Raw genomic sequence first — 20,741 nt, forward strand, 5'->3', positions numbered from 1 at the left:
AACTTTAAACGAGTTTCTATAAAAACAACTTTTATTTTTTGTAAATTCCCCTCAATAACTCGAAAACTAATTAACCTAAATTAAACTAATTAATTTAGATAAATGAGGCTTCCTTTTTTTTTGTTACTAGTTTCTCTCTAATTCAGCACAAAGTTTATAATAATTTATATATTTTTATTCTTTTCATAGTAAAAAAAAAAAAACAAAAAATAATTTATTTTCAACGATTTAGAATTTTGTTTTATGTCGGTACTTCGAATAATTTTTCTGACGCTCGCTCAAACTTTCTTAATAAGAATATTTTCTTTTCCTTTCAATGTTAAAAAATTGGGAGTGAATATAAATTTTATTAAGAGCCGAATTCACTTCGTCATTTGAAATTCCTGAGTTTTTGAAAAAATAACAGCATAACATATGAATATGAATAAGAAGTTTTTTTCCAGTGGTCTGACTCCGAGAGGATTAAATAAATAAAAAATCATCAACTCAGCATTCACTCAAAATTTAATACGCGTTCGTTTCGCTAATTTTTTACAGCATTGCAATGATATTATCGGAGGGAATTTGGATTATAATAAATTTTGGACTGTATTTTGTGTGCATGGACAGAAATGTATGGTCCCTGATTAAAAGAAACGATTCGAAACGATTTGTAATGTTAAACTTTCATAAGAATGGCGATTTAAAAGTATTCAACATATTTAAAAGCATTAAAAACTATTTAAAATTTTTTCTTTCGAATCGTTTCAAATCGTTTCTTTTAATAAGGGGTGCTTTTCACCATACTCTTATATAGTATCGCAACAAGTTCCATAAACATGGCATTATTCACTATGCTTAATAGTACAGAAACTATTGGGTAGTTTATACATCTGTATAGAAGGATTGACTAGATAAGTGTGGGATTAAATTCCATCCTACATTGAAGAAATGGCAATAACTTGGGTTTGGTCACAAATTTGGTCAGTCGCATCTTGCTAGATGATTTGTGACCGTCGTTAAATTTTTTTGTAAATGATTGAAAAATTTATTTTTCCTTCCGTATTCTTATCTCATCGTATTTTAGAAAAAATGGCGATTTAAAAATTTGAATTTGTATAAAAGTTATAGAGGAGTTGGTAAGATGTCACCACAATTGTGACAGTCCGTCATTTCATAAACGGTTCGTTGACGTCTTGGGACCATGATCATGCCGGTCAAAAAATGACTTGACGGTCAGCTTCACATCACTATACAGGAACGATATGGTATTGTTACCATAAGTATACGTAGTGTTGTAGTAACGATCGACGAGTTACTATACTTTAGATCGTTCGAAGAGTTATACTTTTTTTCCGTCAAGTTTTAGAGAATGCAAGAACTAAAGTAAAAAATACTTTGTTTTTTTTTTGTACACTGATACCTAATTAATTGCCTATTAATTCTTATCTTGGTTAGATAGAGTGTGAAAATCAAGTCAAAAAAAAAAGAACAAAATAAAAAGATAGATAAAAAAACAGATAAAAATTGAAAGGTTAATTTAAGAGACAGCCAAGAAGAATTTTCTGTCGCATCTACAACACCATACTGAAGGTCGACAAGCAGCTAAATGCTGGAGAAAGGCTCCATAGAGGCGCCATCGCCAAAGCAACAAAATATCCACTGGCGCCACTTACTTTAGATCCGCGTGTTTACAACTTCCACTTCTTATTCTATTCTATACAACATGAGAAGTGATCTTATACCATGCGTGTAGATCCAATATAAATGCATACATGTTTTAACATTTGTTTTATTCATTTTCTTCATTAAATTTAATCAAAGTCAATAGTAATATTCTTGTAGATGTACATCCAAGTAATTAAATCAGTAAATAAATTATATAATTAAACAAAAAACAATCATTTAAATTTTAATTATAAATGAACAAGTTCGTGTGATAAAGCGATGATTCAAACACGTTTTTCTGAAGAACTTGAGGAGTTGGAAAAATTAGCGCGAATAAGAAAATTATATTTATCAGATTACTCCCAATTAAAACGAAATTTTAATCTATCTCACATTGTTCATACAACATTACACTTATCACAATTTGTAAGTAAATGTTTTATTAACCTCATTATGAATATTTTTTTTTTTTTTTTATAAAAATATTAATTTTACGTTTTATTATTTTATTATATTAAATCGTATATTTGTATAATTATTATTGAACTTAATGATTGAAAATTAGAACAAATTTATTTATGTAAAAAGACTAAAAAAGTAAATGAAAAAAATACTATAACGAGGACAATTGTATCAGATTACATAATTTAATTGTGTGTCGTCTTGTATTTCTCTATGTATATTATCTATATATATATATATCTATATATAATAAACACGCGCGAATGGTATCACGTTTGAGGATATGAGCACATTGCGTGAGTGCAATAAAAATCAGGTCTTTTAAACTTATCAAAGAAATTCTCTTGTGAAATTTACTGCGATACTATTTTTATTGTTTTTTAATTCGATTTCTATTTGACTCTATTCCATTTTACTCTATAACCCTATTTATTTTGTTAAATTTTATCAATACTACATCGAAAAAATATTTTAATAAAAATTATCCCGCAGTTCAGAGAAATCTTGACATGATAAATTTCACTTTTTTGCTTCTAAATATTAGCCACTTGTAAACTGAAAATCACAATTAAAACCAAAAGCTACTGATTATTAGTAATAATCAGATTCAAGTTTTTAATTGATTATTACGAAACAGAAAAGATTTCAATTTTCATAAGGATTTCTATTCTTCGACTTCCTCATAAGACAATTGACATACTAGGTATTTTGGAATAAATCATTTTTTTAAAATCCAATTTTATAGTGAGTCAACTTCATATTAAGTCCAAAATTTATGTGTATATACTTATGTTCACATACACCATAAATATTGTCATTGTGAGTGGAGATTTATTCTTAACTAGAGTAGAACTTTATTGAAATTCCGTGCTGAAGTTAAACTCCTTTTATTGTTTTTAATAAATAGTTATACACCAAGTTTTTTTAAGGTGCTCTTCAATCTACCATTCTCATATCTTAATTTTGACAAAGTGGATTTGGATTGAAATAAAATCCGTATTCACTCCTGACTTCGTACAGTGTAAGACGCGCTTTGGTTCGATTTTACTGACTTTTTCTATTCTTTCCTATTTCTTTTTTTGTCTCATCAATCAGGTGTCAATCACTCTGAATCGCAATGAAATAAGTAAAAATTAATAACTTTATTATTTAAAGAATAAATAAATAAATAAGATAAATTAATTATTTTTACGTAATCAAAAAAATTGTTCAATTTGTCATACAGATGGTAATAACACTAAGCGAAATATTTCACCACCTTTACCATGAAGTTCATAGACGTTTAAAAGAAAGAAATCCTGCTCTACCGAGTCTTGACGGTGATCGTAATATTTTATTAATTATCAATATACCATTCAATATTATTTTGAGTTTAAGTCTGAGCTTCATGTGGTTATTTGCTAAAAAATTGAACAAAAAAAATGAAATTGTAAGTTAACTTGCTGTCAACTTAAATAACTTTGGCCTGTCAGAGTTACACACAGTTGGAAAATTTGTGGTAAATTTAACACAAATCGCATGTGCCAAACGGTCCACTCAATTTTTTGTGTTAAATTAACACATTATTGTGTCAAACAATAATATGGGCTTAAAACTTGTTGAGATTAGATAACACATTCAACTTTAGTTGAATCTACACTTGATGGTGTCGAATAACTGACACAATATTTAACCACTGAATTTTTATATACAAGAATAGAAAGGTTTTAACTGTGAATTGCCTGTCCGAAAAATAAGTTAAAGAATTTTTTTTTAAACATAATCAACAGACGACTTAGAATCCAAAAATACCTAATTTTATGATACAAAAAAAAGTCTCAATATATTTCTAATGAAAGGATAAGATAAGCGTGATCAGGCCAAAGTGGCTTAAGTTTGATTCTACCAATATCATATTAATTTAATAAATTATAACTTGTTTAATTTTTTTCTTCAAGTCTTTCGGTGGTTGTGTCATTGGTACCATTTTGTCATTAGTCACATCAATTGTCGTAATGAGACAAGCTCAAGTACAAATAAATCTTGCAGGAGTTAATATTGCTGATATTATTAGCCACCCAATATTTATTCACGACTTTGTTATTTGTGTTTTTTCTATTTTTAATCTTGCTTTAAATCAAATACAATTTTGGATCATATATGATTATTTACATTGGGTTTGTTTAATTACATATCTACTTGATGACTTTACTTTGTAATTAATTAGTTAGTATTAATATGTATTTTATAAATAAGTTCAATTATATGAAATCAATAGGAACATCACCAAAAAAAATTAGCAAATACTAATTTAGAAATGAATCAAATTAATGAACGAAGTTCCACATCAAGAGACCCACAAACTTCACAAATAGTATCAGTAACATTAAGAAACGAGGATCCTGTAAGTTAAAAAAATTTTTCTGTACTTAAATCGGGGAATTCTTTAAAAATAAAAGTGTTACTTTTAGTGACATCTAACGTTTAACTGATTAATTATATATTTAGATAAAACAGATTATAATTTTCTTTATTATCAAACTCGCTCGGTAATTTAAAATTTTATAAAGCGGGAGGGGCAAAACGGGGTACTTAAAGAAATACCAAATTTTCGAAAATTCAAATACATGAAATCTTTTTTTTTTTAATGATATTCAAAGTAAATAGAAAAAATTTTCAATTACCGTTAAAAAAAAAATTTTTTATTTTTGCGGGCAAAATGGGGTACCCTCTAAAAAAGATAAAAAAAAAAATCTAAATTTTAAATGAATTTGATTAAGTTACATTGTTTTGCAAGTAATTTACATGAAGAAAAATTATATTTTACATGATTATTGGGTACAAAAGAAGAAAAACAAATTTTTAATAGTTTTTGTCGTAAAACAAAAGTCATTAATATTTTCCAACTGACAATTGATTTTTGAAAAAGCTTAACAAAAAAAATTCAAAATAATGCTCAATTATATTTACAAAAGTGGTTTTGAAATCTTTGAAAACCATTTAAATTTTGGGGTACCCCGTTTTGCCTACCCTACCCCTTTTTTCCTCCACCCTTCCCCTATTTATTCGTATATACCATAATTATTAATCACCATTAATTATAATTTTAATTTAGATGAATATTGAAAACAACCGCATCAATTTATTCTGTTGTTGTATTGATTACTGGAATTACTTAACACGAACGAAACGAAAAAATCGAGTCAATTATGAATTTCAAGTTGTTTATATAATGTAAAAATAAAATTAATTAATTTAAAAATTTGAATGTTGAAAAAAAAATTGATGTTTCCTTATCAATATTTTTTTTTCATCTTTTTTGTATATGTGGTTATTATGTACAAGTAAGTGTATAATGTTGTATGAATAATATTATGAATAGAATATAATGCCGTCATAATAAATAAATATATTCGATGATGTCATATGTAAGACACAGCAAATTGAGTTTATGTCATACACATTTATCTTTCACTTAACAAAAACAATTATTTTATCATAGTTATGTTATTCTGAAAATAATATGACGTTTCAGACAGGATATATATATTTATAGGTATTACGTTCATAATTGATAAAAAATTAATCATTTCATTACTCATCAATGTTTTATTTTTATTTGACGATAAATTATATCCTCTAATCAAAATTTATTTATCTCAAAATACTCTTTTGTGTTATCAGTGATTATAAAATAAGGTATTGACAAATCGATGATCAGAAAAATCATTCCCAATTTGTTAAATATGAATTGTCATAATTAAAACGTGTTCATATTACAATGATACTAAGCTTCTAAAAACCACTTTCTTACATTGTTGGAATTGAAAGGGATTGTCATTCAAAATATTCTGGATTACTTAGCAAAAAGAAGAAGGAAAATGTTGATCACTTAGACCCAAAGATATTTAATTTCAAAATTTGAGTTCACACAGAAAATACAGTTCTACGATGTAAATAAAACTGGGGTAAGTCCAGGCGGTGTAGGTGTTAAAATTTTCGGTGTAAGTATTCTTGACCAGTGTTAAAAAACAAGATCTTATCACTTCTCGAACTTGATCACTGGCCAGGCGTGGGTTCCAATCCCAGAGGAGCTGAAAAAATTTTTCACTTACAAAGTATGAGGTCTTTCGGCCCTGAGAATCGAATTTTATTTGGTTTAAAGGGAATTTGATTTAGTTTAAAAAAATCGAAAACTTGAATTCCACTAAATACTCATCAGGATAATGGTTTGAATATATTATTTCTAATGTCAGGACACTTACACTCCCTTTGAGAGATTTTTGGGGTGAGAATTTCGAACATGTGTCACGATCACGAAGGTCACGAACGATGATGGCTGCGCCTTGGTGGCAAGTCGCCACAGTAAACTCGGAATAATGATATACCTTCGGACGCCTCGGACTGAGAGTTTTCGAAACTTTTTAGGTCTCGGACGTTAAGGGCGTGTGCCGTTCTTCGTGCCGTAGTGGGATGGAAAATACCTGTGTTAGACTTCGGGGTTATTATTTTTTATTCTTTATTATTTTTTATTTAAAAACTTTCTTAACATTGTTTTTGAATAAATACTAGATTTATAGTTTATTAATTTATCTAAAAAGAAATTATTATTTAAAACACTGAAGTATACATTAATTAATAATTAATGAATATTAAGAATTTTTATTTTAAAAAATTAAAAAAAAAACCAAAAGCGCACGCCTCAAATGCTCATGTTCGATTTTTAATTGTTAATTTAATCTTATCGACTATCGAAGCTTGTATTCTTTTTGAAGAAGCAAAAAAAGTTTTATCTTTGTAATACAGGCAATTTCTTGATGGCTCTTACTTATCCAAAAAATATTCTAAGTGAATGCGGATTTGATTTTTTCATTATTTAATCCCTCCGGAGTTAAATAAACTCGAAATCGTAGTTTATTTTAAAATCAAAACTCCGACCGAAGTTCATTCGGGCTGAAATAAAATCTTTCTTTACTCCAAATTCACTTTAGATTTTTTCAGTGTACAAATATATTTTAAAAAATATTAAACTTATTATTGACAGAATTTAATTTTTTTTTCTTTTTAATGTAAACTCCATTGTTTTCAATTAAAGAATAAAAAACATGAAATTTTATATATTTTTAAGTACAGATAAGCAGTAAGGTACTACTGCAACTGTCAAATATAAAGATGAATCACATTCATAAGTATATGCGAACAATAACATAGTATCAGAGTAGTAGAAATGAAAAAAGTGGGAGAGATGCGAAAAGCATAGTCGTAGATGCTACGCCGCTGTTTGTCGGCCGTATTGATGCCATTTACCATTCTCTCTTCAACAGTGAACACAGTTATATTAAACGCAGCACATTTTAAAGTGATCGTTGTCAGTTACAGTGAGTCTACATCGCATATTATTCTCCAACAAATATATAAACATAAACTTAAATTTGTTCATTAATTCAAATTTCAAATAAAATAATATTTCCATTAAATTGGAACGTAGTAAGAATTTTTTTATTATTATTGACTTGTTGCTTCTTTTTAAGTAAAAAAAATTTCATTTTAAACATTACATAAACAAAACGCCATAATTTTTAGTTTGAAAAAACAAAATATTTTTTTATCTTTAAAATTTTAACTGATTTATCGCGTGGCGTCATTTCCGTACTACGCACTTGTCCCTTTCAAATAAACACAACGTACTTCTATCAAAAAAAATTTTTAATTAGTAGTTTATTTAATTGAAAAAGAAAAAAAAATATTAAGTGAGCATAACAAAGTAATTAATTTTGAAAAAATATGTTTTTTTTTTTTTTTTTTTTTTTTACAAAAATTTAAACTTTGTGATTTATCGCATAGCGTCTTTTCCGGATCACGCATTTGTTTTCTTTCAAATAAATACAACGTACCTCTACTCCAATTTTTTTTTTTTTTTTTTTTAATTTTTTACTGAATATTTTATTTTAATACAATTATGATCATAAAATTAAATTACTAATCGTCTTTTAATGATGAATAAAAATTTATGAATATTAATTAAATGGGCTAATTTAAATTACGTATACATTTATTTAAAAGTTATTTCGAAATTTTTTAATATAAACTAAATACTACTGAATTAAACTTAAAAATGTCTAATTTAAAGTATTATGAAGTCAATGTACTTAATACAATATTATTTCACACGTGTTAAGATTGTGTAGAATCACAAAATACTATTCCAGCATCCGGTTACTTAAACAAGGGGATATTTGTCAGTCTAAATTTGTTCATAAGAAAGTGGGTTAATATTTTCAAGTATCATATAAAACGTATTTTTACGTTTCATTATTTATTATTTTTATCTTTCAATTTTTAATTTATTATTTTTTTTTTTTTTGATAAAATTTATTTAATAAAAACAAACATTTTTTTTTTAAATAAATCATTTAATTAGAAAGTAAAAAAATGTATTTATTATTTTAAAATTACTCACCATTTTTGGAGTTTCATGGTCAAATTATTTAATCTGACATTCTACTGACCCTACTTGTTTATATATTTTGTTTACGTGATTGTTATTATCATAATTTATTCATCAACCTTCAAAACAAAAATACATTTTAATCACTAATTAATTTAAACAATTAAAAACTTATAAGCAGTATTTTAATTGGCCTAATATAATTATCTAAATATATATATATATATATATATATATATATATATATATATATATATATAAATAGATAATTATCTATAAACGATATGAATTTAAGAACATTCCTCCCAGCTATTTTTAATGTCATTTTATTTTTTATCAGCTTCGACATATTTTTAATCCATAATTCAAATCCACTATCTTGACCATTTTGAAATAAATTCAGATCCATTCACTGTCAGATATTTATTTATTTTTTTTATTTCATCAGGAAACATGTCGAGCTTTACAAGACTCTCAATTATTAGATTGCTTGAATTGGTAAGTAAATAATTTATTAAATTAATTAATTAATCATAATATACTATATTTAATACATGACCTGAGAAATAAATTTTATATTAAAAATCTTATTTATTTAAATTATTAAACGAATTTATTATTAATAATAAAATGCTATAATAGATATGATAGCCATAAAAAATGATGACACAATCTTGCATTCTTGATCGTTGAGGTTCATTGATTGTAATCATGAATAAGCGTCTAAATATGATGAAGAGTAAACGAGGTCTTATCCTTGCATGTCTTTAGTAAGGTGTAACTCTGTTGACTACAAATTATGACATACCGAGTATGACATAATACCATACTCTTTTTTTAATCAATTATTATTCTATTCTATACTCTTTTTCTTATTACTTAAGTGTTTAATACTCTCACTTGATTAATAATTATTCAAACGGAAGTGCTAAAATTTCTTTTTGTTTAAAAATAATTATCTATTTAAATAATAAAATTTATTTTAATGAAATGTTTCACATAAACAAAGATGTCTTTTTTTTAATTAAGATCTAAAATTATAATAAATCCTACGAGCTGACAATTTATACTAACCCGCAATTCTAGTGTCAATTTACAAAGAATAGGCGAACCAGGTCGCAAGATGACGTAGTCTATAATTTTTATTCCGTTAAAGTAACTTACCAGATCAGTCACACGTGTAAAAATAAAATAATAACATTTTTAACCTTGATAATAAATACGATTTATTTTCATTTCTAACTGTATGAAAAGATCACATGAGATATTTTATACTTCAATGATACAAAATATATATAAAAAGACTTGACAACATGATCAACATCACAAATAATATCTTAGATTTTATTTGATATGAGTAATGAATTTCAACCACTACTATGCTATTTTTCATCTCTTAACATTCTTGTGTCTCATGCAAGCTTAGTTAAATTTATTTCTTTTATAATAGATCACAATACTTAATAAAAAAATTATTTGAAATATTCTAATTATTAAAAAAAATTTTTGGCGCCAAGAAATCCTTTTTTTTAAGTATACAATAAAACAATAAGTAGTATAAAATAATAGGGATGAATTATCAATTCATATTTTATTTTGAAGCAAATAGTATATTTTTGCATGGAATAATATTTTCATAAATATACAACTACTGAAAGAAATTTTTATTCATAAATTAATAATTAAATATTTCATATTGGTGAAATGTAAACTAAGCTAAAATAGTTTGAATCTGAAAGTGTTCATTCTCAAACAAGTGAAATTTTTTTATAAAATTATATGTACAAAAAAACATTATAATTTTAATTTAAGTCTGGTTTACTAGAGTTATAAATAATAAATATAATTTGTTGAAAATTGAATCCTATAGCCAATCTGATCTGAAGGTCCTGTTTATTATTAATATTTTTATAAAAATTGATCGCGTTTCAACACAATTCGCTTGTTTCGTCTTCAGATCTAATTAACAGAAAATTTTTACATTGATGTGATAAATATTACACCTTATAATATATTAACTACACATTGTTATTTTCTAATCTGTCGCACATCATTTAGTATCTTGATATATTAAAAATTATTAAATATTAAATTAACAGATGTGTTGATTTTCCTTTAGTAAATATTTGCAATAAGTTATAATTATATCTCATAAATATCACAAATTGTGAATTGTGACCACTAAGTGAGAACCTCGACCAATATTCTAATTTCAATATCCTGGAAGCTACTCGGTCCATCAGCTCCAAAATCTAATCAACTTCAAGTCTTGATAAGTTTGTTTGACTACTTAAACAAAAGCTCAAATCGGTTGATTCGTTCTAATGATATTGCACCATAAAAATTAGCTTATACACATATGTACATATACATATACACACAGAGGGATGCCCATTTGAAAATATTCAAAATAGTTCCCTAGAACCTCTAAACGTCGAAATCTGATGAAAACTCAATTTTTGAAAATCGGACAGAAACAAATAATTTCTCTTTTTTTGAAACTTTGGATTTCAATTGCGGAAAGTTATAGAAACATATTCTGAATCCTTGTACTCAAATACTTTACATACAAGATTGTTAAAATTGTAATTATTTATCAATTATACTAACGTACAATACTTAGAAAAAAAAATAAAACAAAGTTGAGTATGTAGTTGTACTCGTAACCTGGAAAAAATAATGAGCACAAGAGTACAAACTATAAAAGTACTTATAGTCATTGCAAGTTAAAGATTTTTCATATATATATATATATATATATATATATATATATATATATATATATATATATATATATATATATATATATATATATATTACATGCGTGTCCGTCATATATCAGGTCATAATGAGTATGCGTGTCTGTGCCTGTGTGTATGTGTGTGCACACCATACAATTGATTTCTTAAATAATAAATTTAAAAAAATTTAATTTCAGGCAATCGTATGCGCTATTATCGGTCTACACTGGCATTCAGATAATTTTGGTGATTTACCAACACGTTTCATATCGACTGGTACCGTTGGTGGATACCTTATTATACTTGTTGGTTTATTCGCCGGTGGATTAATGGGAACACCTGTTAACCGACGTGTTGTATGTATTACTAAACTATTTATAATTATTGAACCGTAGTTAAGTATCAGATAATTAATTAAATATTTCCAGGACTTATTCTTCAGTCTTGTCGGCTGCGTTTTATTTATTGCATCAGGAGCGTTGGTTATTGACGCATTCAATCAAGTTGCATACAGAAGTCCTGCACGTGACCGTGGACTTGCACGTGGATCATTATGTGTTATCGAAGGCGCACTATTTCTCGTCGACGCTTTTTTCACTTTCCGCGGAGAAGCTTAAGCTGATGAGTTTTCATTTTTAATTGTAAAAAATTCTAATTATAATTTATGTATTGGAATATCTAACTATTTTCTTTTTTTATTATTCACTAAATAATAATAATGCTTGCTATTTTATTTACTCTGATAAAAAAAAACGATTTAAAATGATTAGAAATAATCCAAAACAATTCAAAATGATTCAATTTTGATACTATATAGATATACATTCATTATTAAGTAAATCGTTTTGATTTATTAGGGTATAAAAAATTTAACATTCCTGAAGAGGAAATGAATGAAATTTAGTACTTTCGTTAAGTTTTGTTCTTGGATAAAAATCAAACACTAAATTTTTTTGTAACTGTAAAAACAAAATTTATATATTTTAATAATCATTACTGACACTATATATTTATATACATATTTAATAATAATATATTTATATAATCACTAAAGTACAATGTGTTCTACTCAAAGGTCGTATTATTAAATTAAAAATGTTTTTAACTATATTACAGAATATAAAACAAAAACAAAAAACAAAAAAAAAGACGATTTACCCTGCGGGCCAAGCTCAAAACTTCCCTCTATTTTTGAGTTCGATAAAAGTTTTATCTTATGTTGCAGTAAGAGAATTTAAAAAATAAAAATTTATTTATAAACAAATAATTTTGAAATTTTTGTAAAAGATAATTCTTGATTTAACGAATGAATTTAGACAGCAATCATAACACAGTTCTGGTATTATTTTTTATAAAATCAAGCCCCGTATATTATATTCTTTACTTTTCAATTTTCTGAGCAGGAAATTAAAAGATTGGAAATTTGAAATTTCCAAAATATACATTGATGAAAAATTATATATGTGTATTTTCTTACTCCATACGTGCCATTATAATAAATAGAAATATATGTATCAAATTATATTTAAAAATATATATCACGTTATATTCAATTACAATAATATGTTAAAATAACATTATCATCATCGCTTTGTTAATTAACTTGAATTATATTTATATACAATATTATAGATTTCATACTTTATATCATTGATTTGCAAAAAAATAAATAAAATAAATATTTAATCATATTTTTGAATTTTTTTATTCTTAAAATAATTAACGAGTAAGTAGATTCTGATTTTTTTTTTATTTTAACCAATAGCTTATTCTCTAAGCAATGACAGCTTATTCTCTAATCGAAATTCAATAGTTCAAAAAAAAATTCTAATGTGTCGTCTATTTCACAAGTCAGCGCGAACGCGCTATGTGTGACTTACTATCGAAATTATTTTTTTTGACTAATTCATATACGTTAAATCATCTCTGTGTATTCCTTAGATTAAACTAAATGTATTAAATTGTATACGAGTACGAAAATAATTTGTTAAGAAACAATTTCGACCTGGTATTGAGTCGATTCATTATTCCATTGATTTTAAAAATAGTATATTGTGTGACAAGAGATGAAACAAGGCAATTTCAGACTAGGGTGAAGTTGGTTGCCCAAGCCGTAGGCGAGGGCTGACATTACCCGCAGTCTGAAATCGTGTTTCATCCTGAGTCACACACCATATTTTTTAGTTTGATTAAAGTTTTTAAGATGACTAGAGGGAAAGTAATATAACTGTTGATTTCCTAGTTAATTTTTAAATTAAAAACTGTTCGTTAAAAAGTATAAATGGTATCTTCTCATTATGTTGGTACCACTGTGAATTGCTTGCCACTTAGTCTTATGAAATAGTATTTTTTTAACCTTCGGGTATATAATACTAAATATGACGAAATCGAGATTTTCATTTTCAGGCGAGTATAGAGCATAGTCTCAGAGCTTCGCGCTCAAGGCATGCAATAATCCTCAGTTGTGGAATATAATAGTTCTGAAATAAGTTTCTTACCAGGGACACCGTTTTTATTAAGCGCGATCTTGCGGTGAGCGCCGATCCTCTCGGCTGAAGAGAAAGGTCCGTATACATTCTGAAGTTCATTGATTTTTGCAACAATTTTTTGGATACTTTAGGCCAAGAATCACGAAAATCTAGTGCATTTTACACTTACCACTTGATTTCTCACTTACATGATTGAAGAGTGGAAGTCGTAAAATCGAAAGTATTTACTTCAGCTTTCGTGTTAACAGAGTTAAAGGTAATGACGAAATCACGCTGGAATCAGCCTTTTTAATACCATCAGGCAGTTTTCGAATATCAAACTTCCGCAGTGATTATTACAAAAAATATAAAAAAATATTATTGATCCATAAGTAAAATAAATTTAATGAGCTTTTTATTCTAATTACTATAATTTCAAATTTATGTAGCTTCTAAATAATTAATTCTTTGACATTTTTTTCAGTATAAAAATTTTTTTCTGGCAAAAAAACCGCCACGTATGTGAAATTATTTTTTTTATAGTTTTAATGTTGACGGTACTGAAATCGATCATTCATTGGCCCACTTAAGCATAAAGGTAATTAACTTTATTACTTATCGAAACACATTTAATAGAATTTCAAGGAATTACTAACAAAAAATAAGTTTTAAAATCGCATTGACGTTGTTCGGAATTAAATATCAAATTATTAATTACTAACTGGATTTTTAGAAATACTTTATTTATATTTAATTATGAATAATACCGGTTTATTTGATGGTAATCAAATTTCTCATGTGAAATTTATTATTATCAAATTTATTGAATACGTAAGTAATCGACAACTTTTTTTCTTTTTTACTCTCCCAGTAGATAATTTTAAAAAATAATTTAATAATATAATTATTTAAACTCATTTTTTTTTAGATATTGTTATGGACTATTGTAGGATTACATTTATATTCAGTATTTCCTACTGATGTTTGGTCATGGATGTTTTTAGATATCGGATCGGAAATAGGATATTTCATTATAATATCTGTTCTATTCCTTAGTGGAATATTTAAAATTCGTATAAATCGAATTATTGTAAGTTTAATAACTACTTATAATATATACTGTAAAAAAAAAAAAATCAGGATAAGTCCAGGTGTTATAGGTGTTAAAATTTTCGGTGTTAAAATAACACCGCCGCCGTCGTAATTATTCTTTACTGGTGTTAAAATATTTTACTGTATGAATCTTTACTCGATCACTACAATTAAACAGTGTTTTTATTAATTAATTAAATTATTGGTAATTAAGATGGCGGGCGTTAAATTGTGTAATTTTTAAATAAATTACATATAAAGAAAATAATTATTTAAATAAGTACATAATAAAATGTACACTGAAGTTTCCTTCAGATAATATTTATTAAATTTTTATATTTTTTTATATGTAATAGGGTCGAGGTACCGTTTTTGGCGACTTTAGGGCCAATTTTGGATATTTGAAAATTTAAATAAAATAATTTGTAAAATAGACAATGACATAATGCATTTTTAAAAATATGTTCTAAGATACTTTTATCCCACTATTAAAATGGAAATTTTATTTTATATTGTTTCATTAATTAAAATAAAGTATTAAGTTTCCAAAAATGGCATAATGACCACAAATAGTACTTCTACCCTATATATACTTTTTTTTTAATATCCTATACGTGGAATTTTTTTTTACATCGATTAAACACCGCCAAATGACACCGCCTACACCGGTGTTATTTCATTTTAACACCGCTCTTTTTACAGTGTATATAATTTAATAAAAATCAATTACCAAAATTTATATTTAATTAATTCGAATGAATAATTATTGTCTTACCAGCATGGATTTTTCAATTTAATTGGATTTGTATTGTTTATTGTATCTGGAATAAGAATTATTTATGTTTTCAAAAATAAAAATATCAAAGTTATACAAGATCTTACAACATCCTTTCCTGGTTCTCACTTTGAAGACTTAGAACATGCAATCATACGAGAATATGTACGAGGATCATTGAACATCGTTGAAGGTCTTATTTTACTAATTGATTCAATTCTTTCTTTAAAAAAAATTGTGTGATTATTAATTAAACAAATAAACATTTATCAATTAATAACAAATTTTATTTTAATATGTACTATTAATTTAATAAAAAATTGTTAAATAGAAAAAATAAATTTACAATATTACAATATTTTTTTTTTTTTTTTGAAAATATGAAAGTCATTACGATATTTATATTATATACTAGTGTAACGATCGTTACATATGGATAGCGATTTAACCATTTAATTAAAATTTTTTTTTCAATATTTTCATTCTTTTCCAATTTTGTAACGAGTATTTGACCACACCCGAAACTTTGCGATGATTACTTTTACTTTTTCACAGGTACCTATGGAAGTGCATGCACGATGAGTAAGAACAGATAAAGATTGACAGATAGGATAATATACCTGTCTCTCTCTCTCTCCATCAAAAGGGCAGAACCCAATTTCAAGTTTTAGTGAACCCTTTCAAAATTCGATTTTCGAAAATCGGATCGAAACTAATAACTTCTATTTTATTAAAAATTTTCTATTTTCATAGCAGGAAGCTACACGCTGAAAAAGAAGTAGTAATACTTGCCATCTTAACGAAGTAACTATTCCTATCCTTACATTTTAATGATTCTCATTCTTTTATGTTAACTATTACTATCGAAAATGGTAAGCATTCGTATCTAGATAGTAACCATTCCTATCCGTGATGATAACCATTACTATCTTAGTAAATGAAATTAAAAATTTTCCAGACATAAGAAATATTACGATCTAGATGGTAACTATTACTGTCGGCAATAGTTATTATTGATATCCGAGAAACGAATAGTTAACATAAACGCATGATGATGATTATTATCACATTCACGGTGGTAATCATTCCCTATCGCAAGATGGTAATAGCATTTTTTTCAGCGTGTAAAAACCAACTCCCTTACAATATGGGAACCAATTTTTATGGAATAGTGTAATCGTTACCGTAAAGTTTTCTTTCTTCAGAATAGCTTGATTGGATCTGAAACCGTCGATATATGATAAAAACTCGATTTTCAAAAATCCGATTGAAAACAGAAACTTCTCTATTTTGTAAAAATTTTCTATTTTCTTAGCGGCAAGTTAAAAACGTTACAAAATTTTGTACAATTTTGCATTATAAAAAAAAAAAATGATCCATCCTTTTTAATCTGCTATTTGATTATTTGCATTGTGGTCATATAAATATCATGAATATCGGTCAGCTCGACAATTGTGTATTTTTTACCAATTTTTTTTTTTTCATTTTTTAATAATCTTTATACATTATTATTCGACGAAAATATATAATAAATATATATAACCCAGTTAGCTGCTCATATCAATGTAATAGTGTCTATCTGTGATATGTACAAATTACTGATAGGATATTATACAATAAAAATATGACTAAATAAAAAATATATATTTTTATGCGGAAATTCTTGAAATTCGCTTATTCACAATAATACTTATTAACTTCAGAAAAATTTTTTACATAATATTTTCTTATCCTCAATTGTTAAGATAGCTCAAGATTTCTTATCGAATTTTTTTTTGTACTTCGAACGATTTTATTAATACACATTAATATCTTTCTTAACAACATCGGTGAGTTGTAGTAGTTGATTGCTGTAAAAATGAACGCTTATCGTGTTGCCTTACATTCACTATGACACGTTGATAGTTTCGATAGCGTGTCAGTGATTGATACCCGTTCGTTGAAGTAACATCAAATTCAATACTTTTTTATTCAAGTTAATTTTAATCTTTCATCAAACAATTCAAAATAATCGGTAATATATTTTAATTTATTAATTATTATAATTATCACTTATCTCATATCAATTAGCATTTATATAATTATTCTCTGTTTGTCTGAAATAATATTTTTTGAATTACTGATCAATTCAATAAATGTTTTTTTTTCTTATAAATAGATATAATGTCTTATATTATGATAAAAAATATTTTAACTTTAAATTGTATGAGTTATTATTATTTCAGAGGAAATAAAGTATAATTGTCTTCTATTAATCTAATCTAATAATTATTGTTGCCTTCATCGACTTCAGGTAGTCATGGCTTGTTGCCCATCAATTTCTATTATAAAAATATTACAATTTGTAAGTCTAAAATATTATCCATCTAAATTATTTTTTAAGCTTGAAATTAAAATTTTTGTAAAAAAAAAAATTAGTGTCAAAAATGTTCATCACAGCGAACTTTCAAATTTTAAATAATTTATCATTTTTGGTTTAATTTTTTTATAACGTTTTAAAAATTATAACTCATTTATAATTAAATCATAAATAATTACAAAATAAATATTAAAATTTATGACACGTATTATAAAATTTATTATTTGGAATATTAAAATTCTCTATTTATTAACACCTAGGCTTCGGGTTATAATTTCAAACACTAATTTTTAAAGTTTATTTTTTTGTATTTTTTTTTGTGTACAACTAAAAATTCTAAACTGCTCAAAATTTGGAAGTTTACTGTGATAAACTTTTTTGTCACGAATTTTTGCCACACGAGTACACTGTTAAAATTTTTTCGGTTTTCAAAGATAATTGTTATAGAAATTTAATAATATTTATTAATTTTTCATAAATATTGATTTCTTACGTAATTTAAAAAATTAAAGAATAATCTAATTAAAATACAATATATGTGTTTACAAATATATGTTCTATTTAATTAATGAAGATATTGACTTGGATTTAAATCAAAAAAATTTTTAAAATACAGTAATAACTTTTTTTTTAAAAACCTTGATTAGTTTTTGATAATTTCGAGTTACCTGAAGTCTTATTTTAAAATTAATTAGCTTATGGACATTAAAACAACAATAATTGAAATAAAAAAAAAATAATACACATTGTGATTTTAATTGTTTTTATGACTTTTAAATTTAAAGTAATGAAAAAATAAAGTATATAAATACATTAATTTTAACGATATTTATATTTTATACTTTTGACTGATTTGGACTCATGAATAACTTCAAGTATGTAATTTTCTTTAAATTCCTAAGGAAAATTTTTAACAGTGTAAGGTAATAGTTGATAACAGATCACATGTTTGTTGCCTCAGATTACATGTGATCTGAGACATTTCTTACTTTTCTTCCCTAGGTGTGTAATATACTATTTTTAACACCGGAAAAAATTTTAACACCGCTTCGCGTTAAATTGAATACCGATAACCTTAACAGCAGAATAGTGTGGACTTACATCGTTTTTTTTTTTACAGTGTACCTTATATAAGTTTATTAATTAATGAATAATTCTTAATTTTAGATAGTTGTATGTTGTATTTTTGGTCTCGATATTCATACAAAAAGTTATTTAGAACCTAACAATAATGGTACTCTTTTAAATGAACTAGTTAATGAAATTCCTCATGACAACATAACAATTCCTTATTTAAATATTAAAATAAATGCTGAATCAATACCAACGGAGTATATTTCTACTGGTACAGTTGTCGCATATTTGATTATTATATTCGTATCATTTATCAGCGGCTTATTCACAGCACCTATCAGTAGACTCGCTGTACGTATAAAATTATTCACCTTATAAGTATTAAATTTTAGAGAGAGTAAAGTAATTATGAACTCAGGATTATCCTAAACGTAGCGCTTAGATTAACTTGAAAAAGTAAAATTACGTTTTTCCTAATATTCAAAAATTGCTTAATGGGGGTCTACAATAATTTTTGTCCAAGTTTTTCTCTCAAACGAAACCTCTTAACGCAAAATTAAGAACGGAGCTAGATGCAATTCTCTATAATCTACACAGTAAAAAAGTTCAAACAAGATAAATACTGTGTGTTAAATTGACTCACAAAAGTGTTAAGAATTCAATACTCAGGATTTTAAGTTAAGCTTTTTTTTTGCACTTCGACGATTTATTTCTTACTGTGTAACAAGACACGTTTTCATTTTCCATAAGTGTTCATTTGTTGAAGAGAAAAACGTAGACAAAGTTTCCATTTACAGCGCAAGTGAAACAAGAAATGTACCGTTCCTCAAGTTGAGTGTGATAGAGAAAAAAGTTCAGACCCTTCTTTAACATGTATTTCTAGTATCAGAAAAATAAATAATCCCAAAAATAACATAAACGTTAATTCAAAAAGTTATTGATTATTATATATTCACTATTTCTTTACAATTTATTTTTAATTTATAAAAAAAATTAATTTTTGTTTTTAACTTCATGGGGTAATAACGAATAAATTACGCAATATAATCTCGGACGTTTGCAATTACCTTATTTCTACAATTTTAAACACTGAACTGTAGGGTTTTGATGTGATCTGTGTTCATTTTTATTTTCTAACCCCGTTATTCATTTTTAAATATTTTATTATTAATAGATTTTTTTCTATTTGAAATTTATTTAATTTAAAAATTTTATTAAATTGTATAATTCTACTTAATAAATAAAAAATTACTTTTCTTAATTAATTAATTAATTAATCAACTAGATAATTTCAATATTAGCCTCAGTTTCTAAGTGTTCGTAATTGCCCATACTCTCTCGTAACTAAAAATTTTTTAATAATAAAAATTAAAATATTTATCTATTTATAGAATGTCACTTTTTGTGTAATTGGAGCTTTTCTTTTTGTCGTATCTGGATCTCTGCTTATCAACGATTTTCGTTCCATCAGTTTTGAAAGTATTAAACAGATAAATTATAAAAAATTATTAGAAGATATACGTAATTTTAATCTGGCAAGAGGACCATTATGTATTTTAGTAGCATGTTTACTTCTTCTTGATGCTCTCTGCAGTTTCCTACCTTGTTAATTATTTTAATTATTGTTAACTAATATGTTTTAAATCTTAAGTAATAAATATTTATTATGTAATTCTGTGAATTAGACAATTATTTT

The 20,741-nt window shown here is 25.7% G+C and overlaps 3 protein-coding genes across 5 annotated transcripts; all 3 read left to right on the plus strand.

Annotated features, from left to right (window-relative positions):
• Positions 1–7,353: 7,353 nt before the first annotated feature.
• On the plus strand, positions 7,354–12,963 carry LOC103568586 (protein snakeskin). Of its 2 annotated transcripts, none has more exons than XM_008545516.2 (4): positions 7,354–7,466; positions 8,985–9,034; positions 11,475–11,633; positions 11,706–12,963. In XM_008545516.2, exons 1-4 carry the CDS (start codon positions 7,355–7,357, stop codon positions 11,892–11,894), a joined length of 510 nt encoding a protein of 169 aa, XP_008543738.1. In that variant the 5' UTR covers position 7,354; the 3' UTR covers positions 11,895–12,963. The 2 variants fall into 2 exon arrangements, with proteins under 2 accessions (XP_008543738.1, XP_008543739.1); XM_008545517.3 differs by having other exon boundaries at positions 7,374–7,575.
• Positions 12,964–13,018: 55 nt separating this feature from the next.
• LOC103568587 (uncharacterized) lies at positions 13,019–15,896 on the plus strand. Its single transcript, XM_008545518.3, has 3 exons — positions 13,019–14,576; positions 14,674–14,835; positions 15,616–15,896. The coding sequence occupies exons 1-3, from the start codon at positions 14,502–14,504 to the stop codon at positions 15,853–15,855; spliced, it is 477 nt and encodes a 158-aa protein (XP_008543740.1). The 5' UTR covers positions 13,019–14,501; the 3' UTR covers positions 15,856–15,896.
• Positions 15,897–17,446: 1,550 nt separating this feature from the next.
• On the plus strand, positions 17,447–20,726 carry LOC103568588 (uncharacterized). Of its 2 annotated transcripts, none has more exons than XM_053737241.1 (4): positions 17,447–17,626; positions 17,906–17,956; positions 19,139–19,396; positions 20,437–20,726. In XM_053737241.1, the coding sequence occupies exons 2-4, from the start codon at positions 17,912–17,914 to the stop codon at positions 20,653–20,655; spliced, it is 522 nt and encodes a 173-aa protein (XP_053593216.1). In that variant the 5' UTR covers positions 17,447–17,626; positions 17,906–17,911; the 3' UTR covers positions 20,656–20,726. The 2 variants fall into 2 exon arrangements, with proteins under 2 accessions (XP_053593216.1, XP_008543741.1); XM_008545519.2 differs by having other exon boundaries at positions 17,455–17,626; positions 17,838–17,956.
• Positions 20,727–20,741: the final 15 nt, after the last annotated feature.

The sequence above is a fragment of the Microplitis demolitor genome, chromosome 3 (genome assembly GCF_026212275.2).
Source record: "Microplitis demolitor isolate Queensland-Clemson2020A chromosome 3, iyMicDemo2.1a, whole genome shotgun sequence".
NCBI lineage: Eukaryota > Metazoa > Arthropoda > Insecta > Hymenoptera > Braconidae > Microplitis > Microplitis demolitor.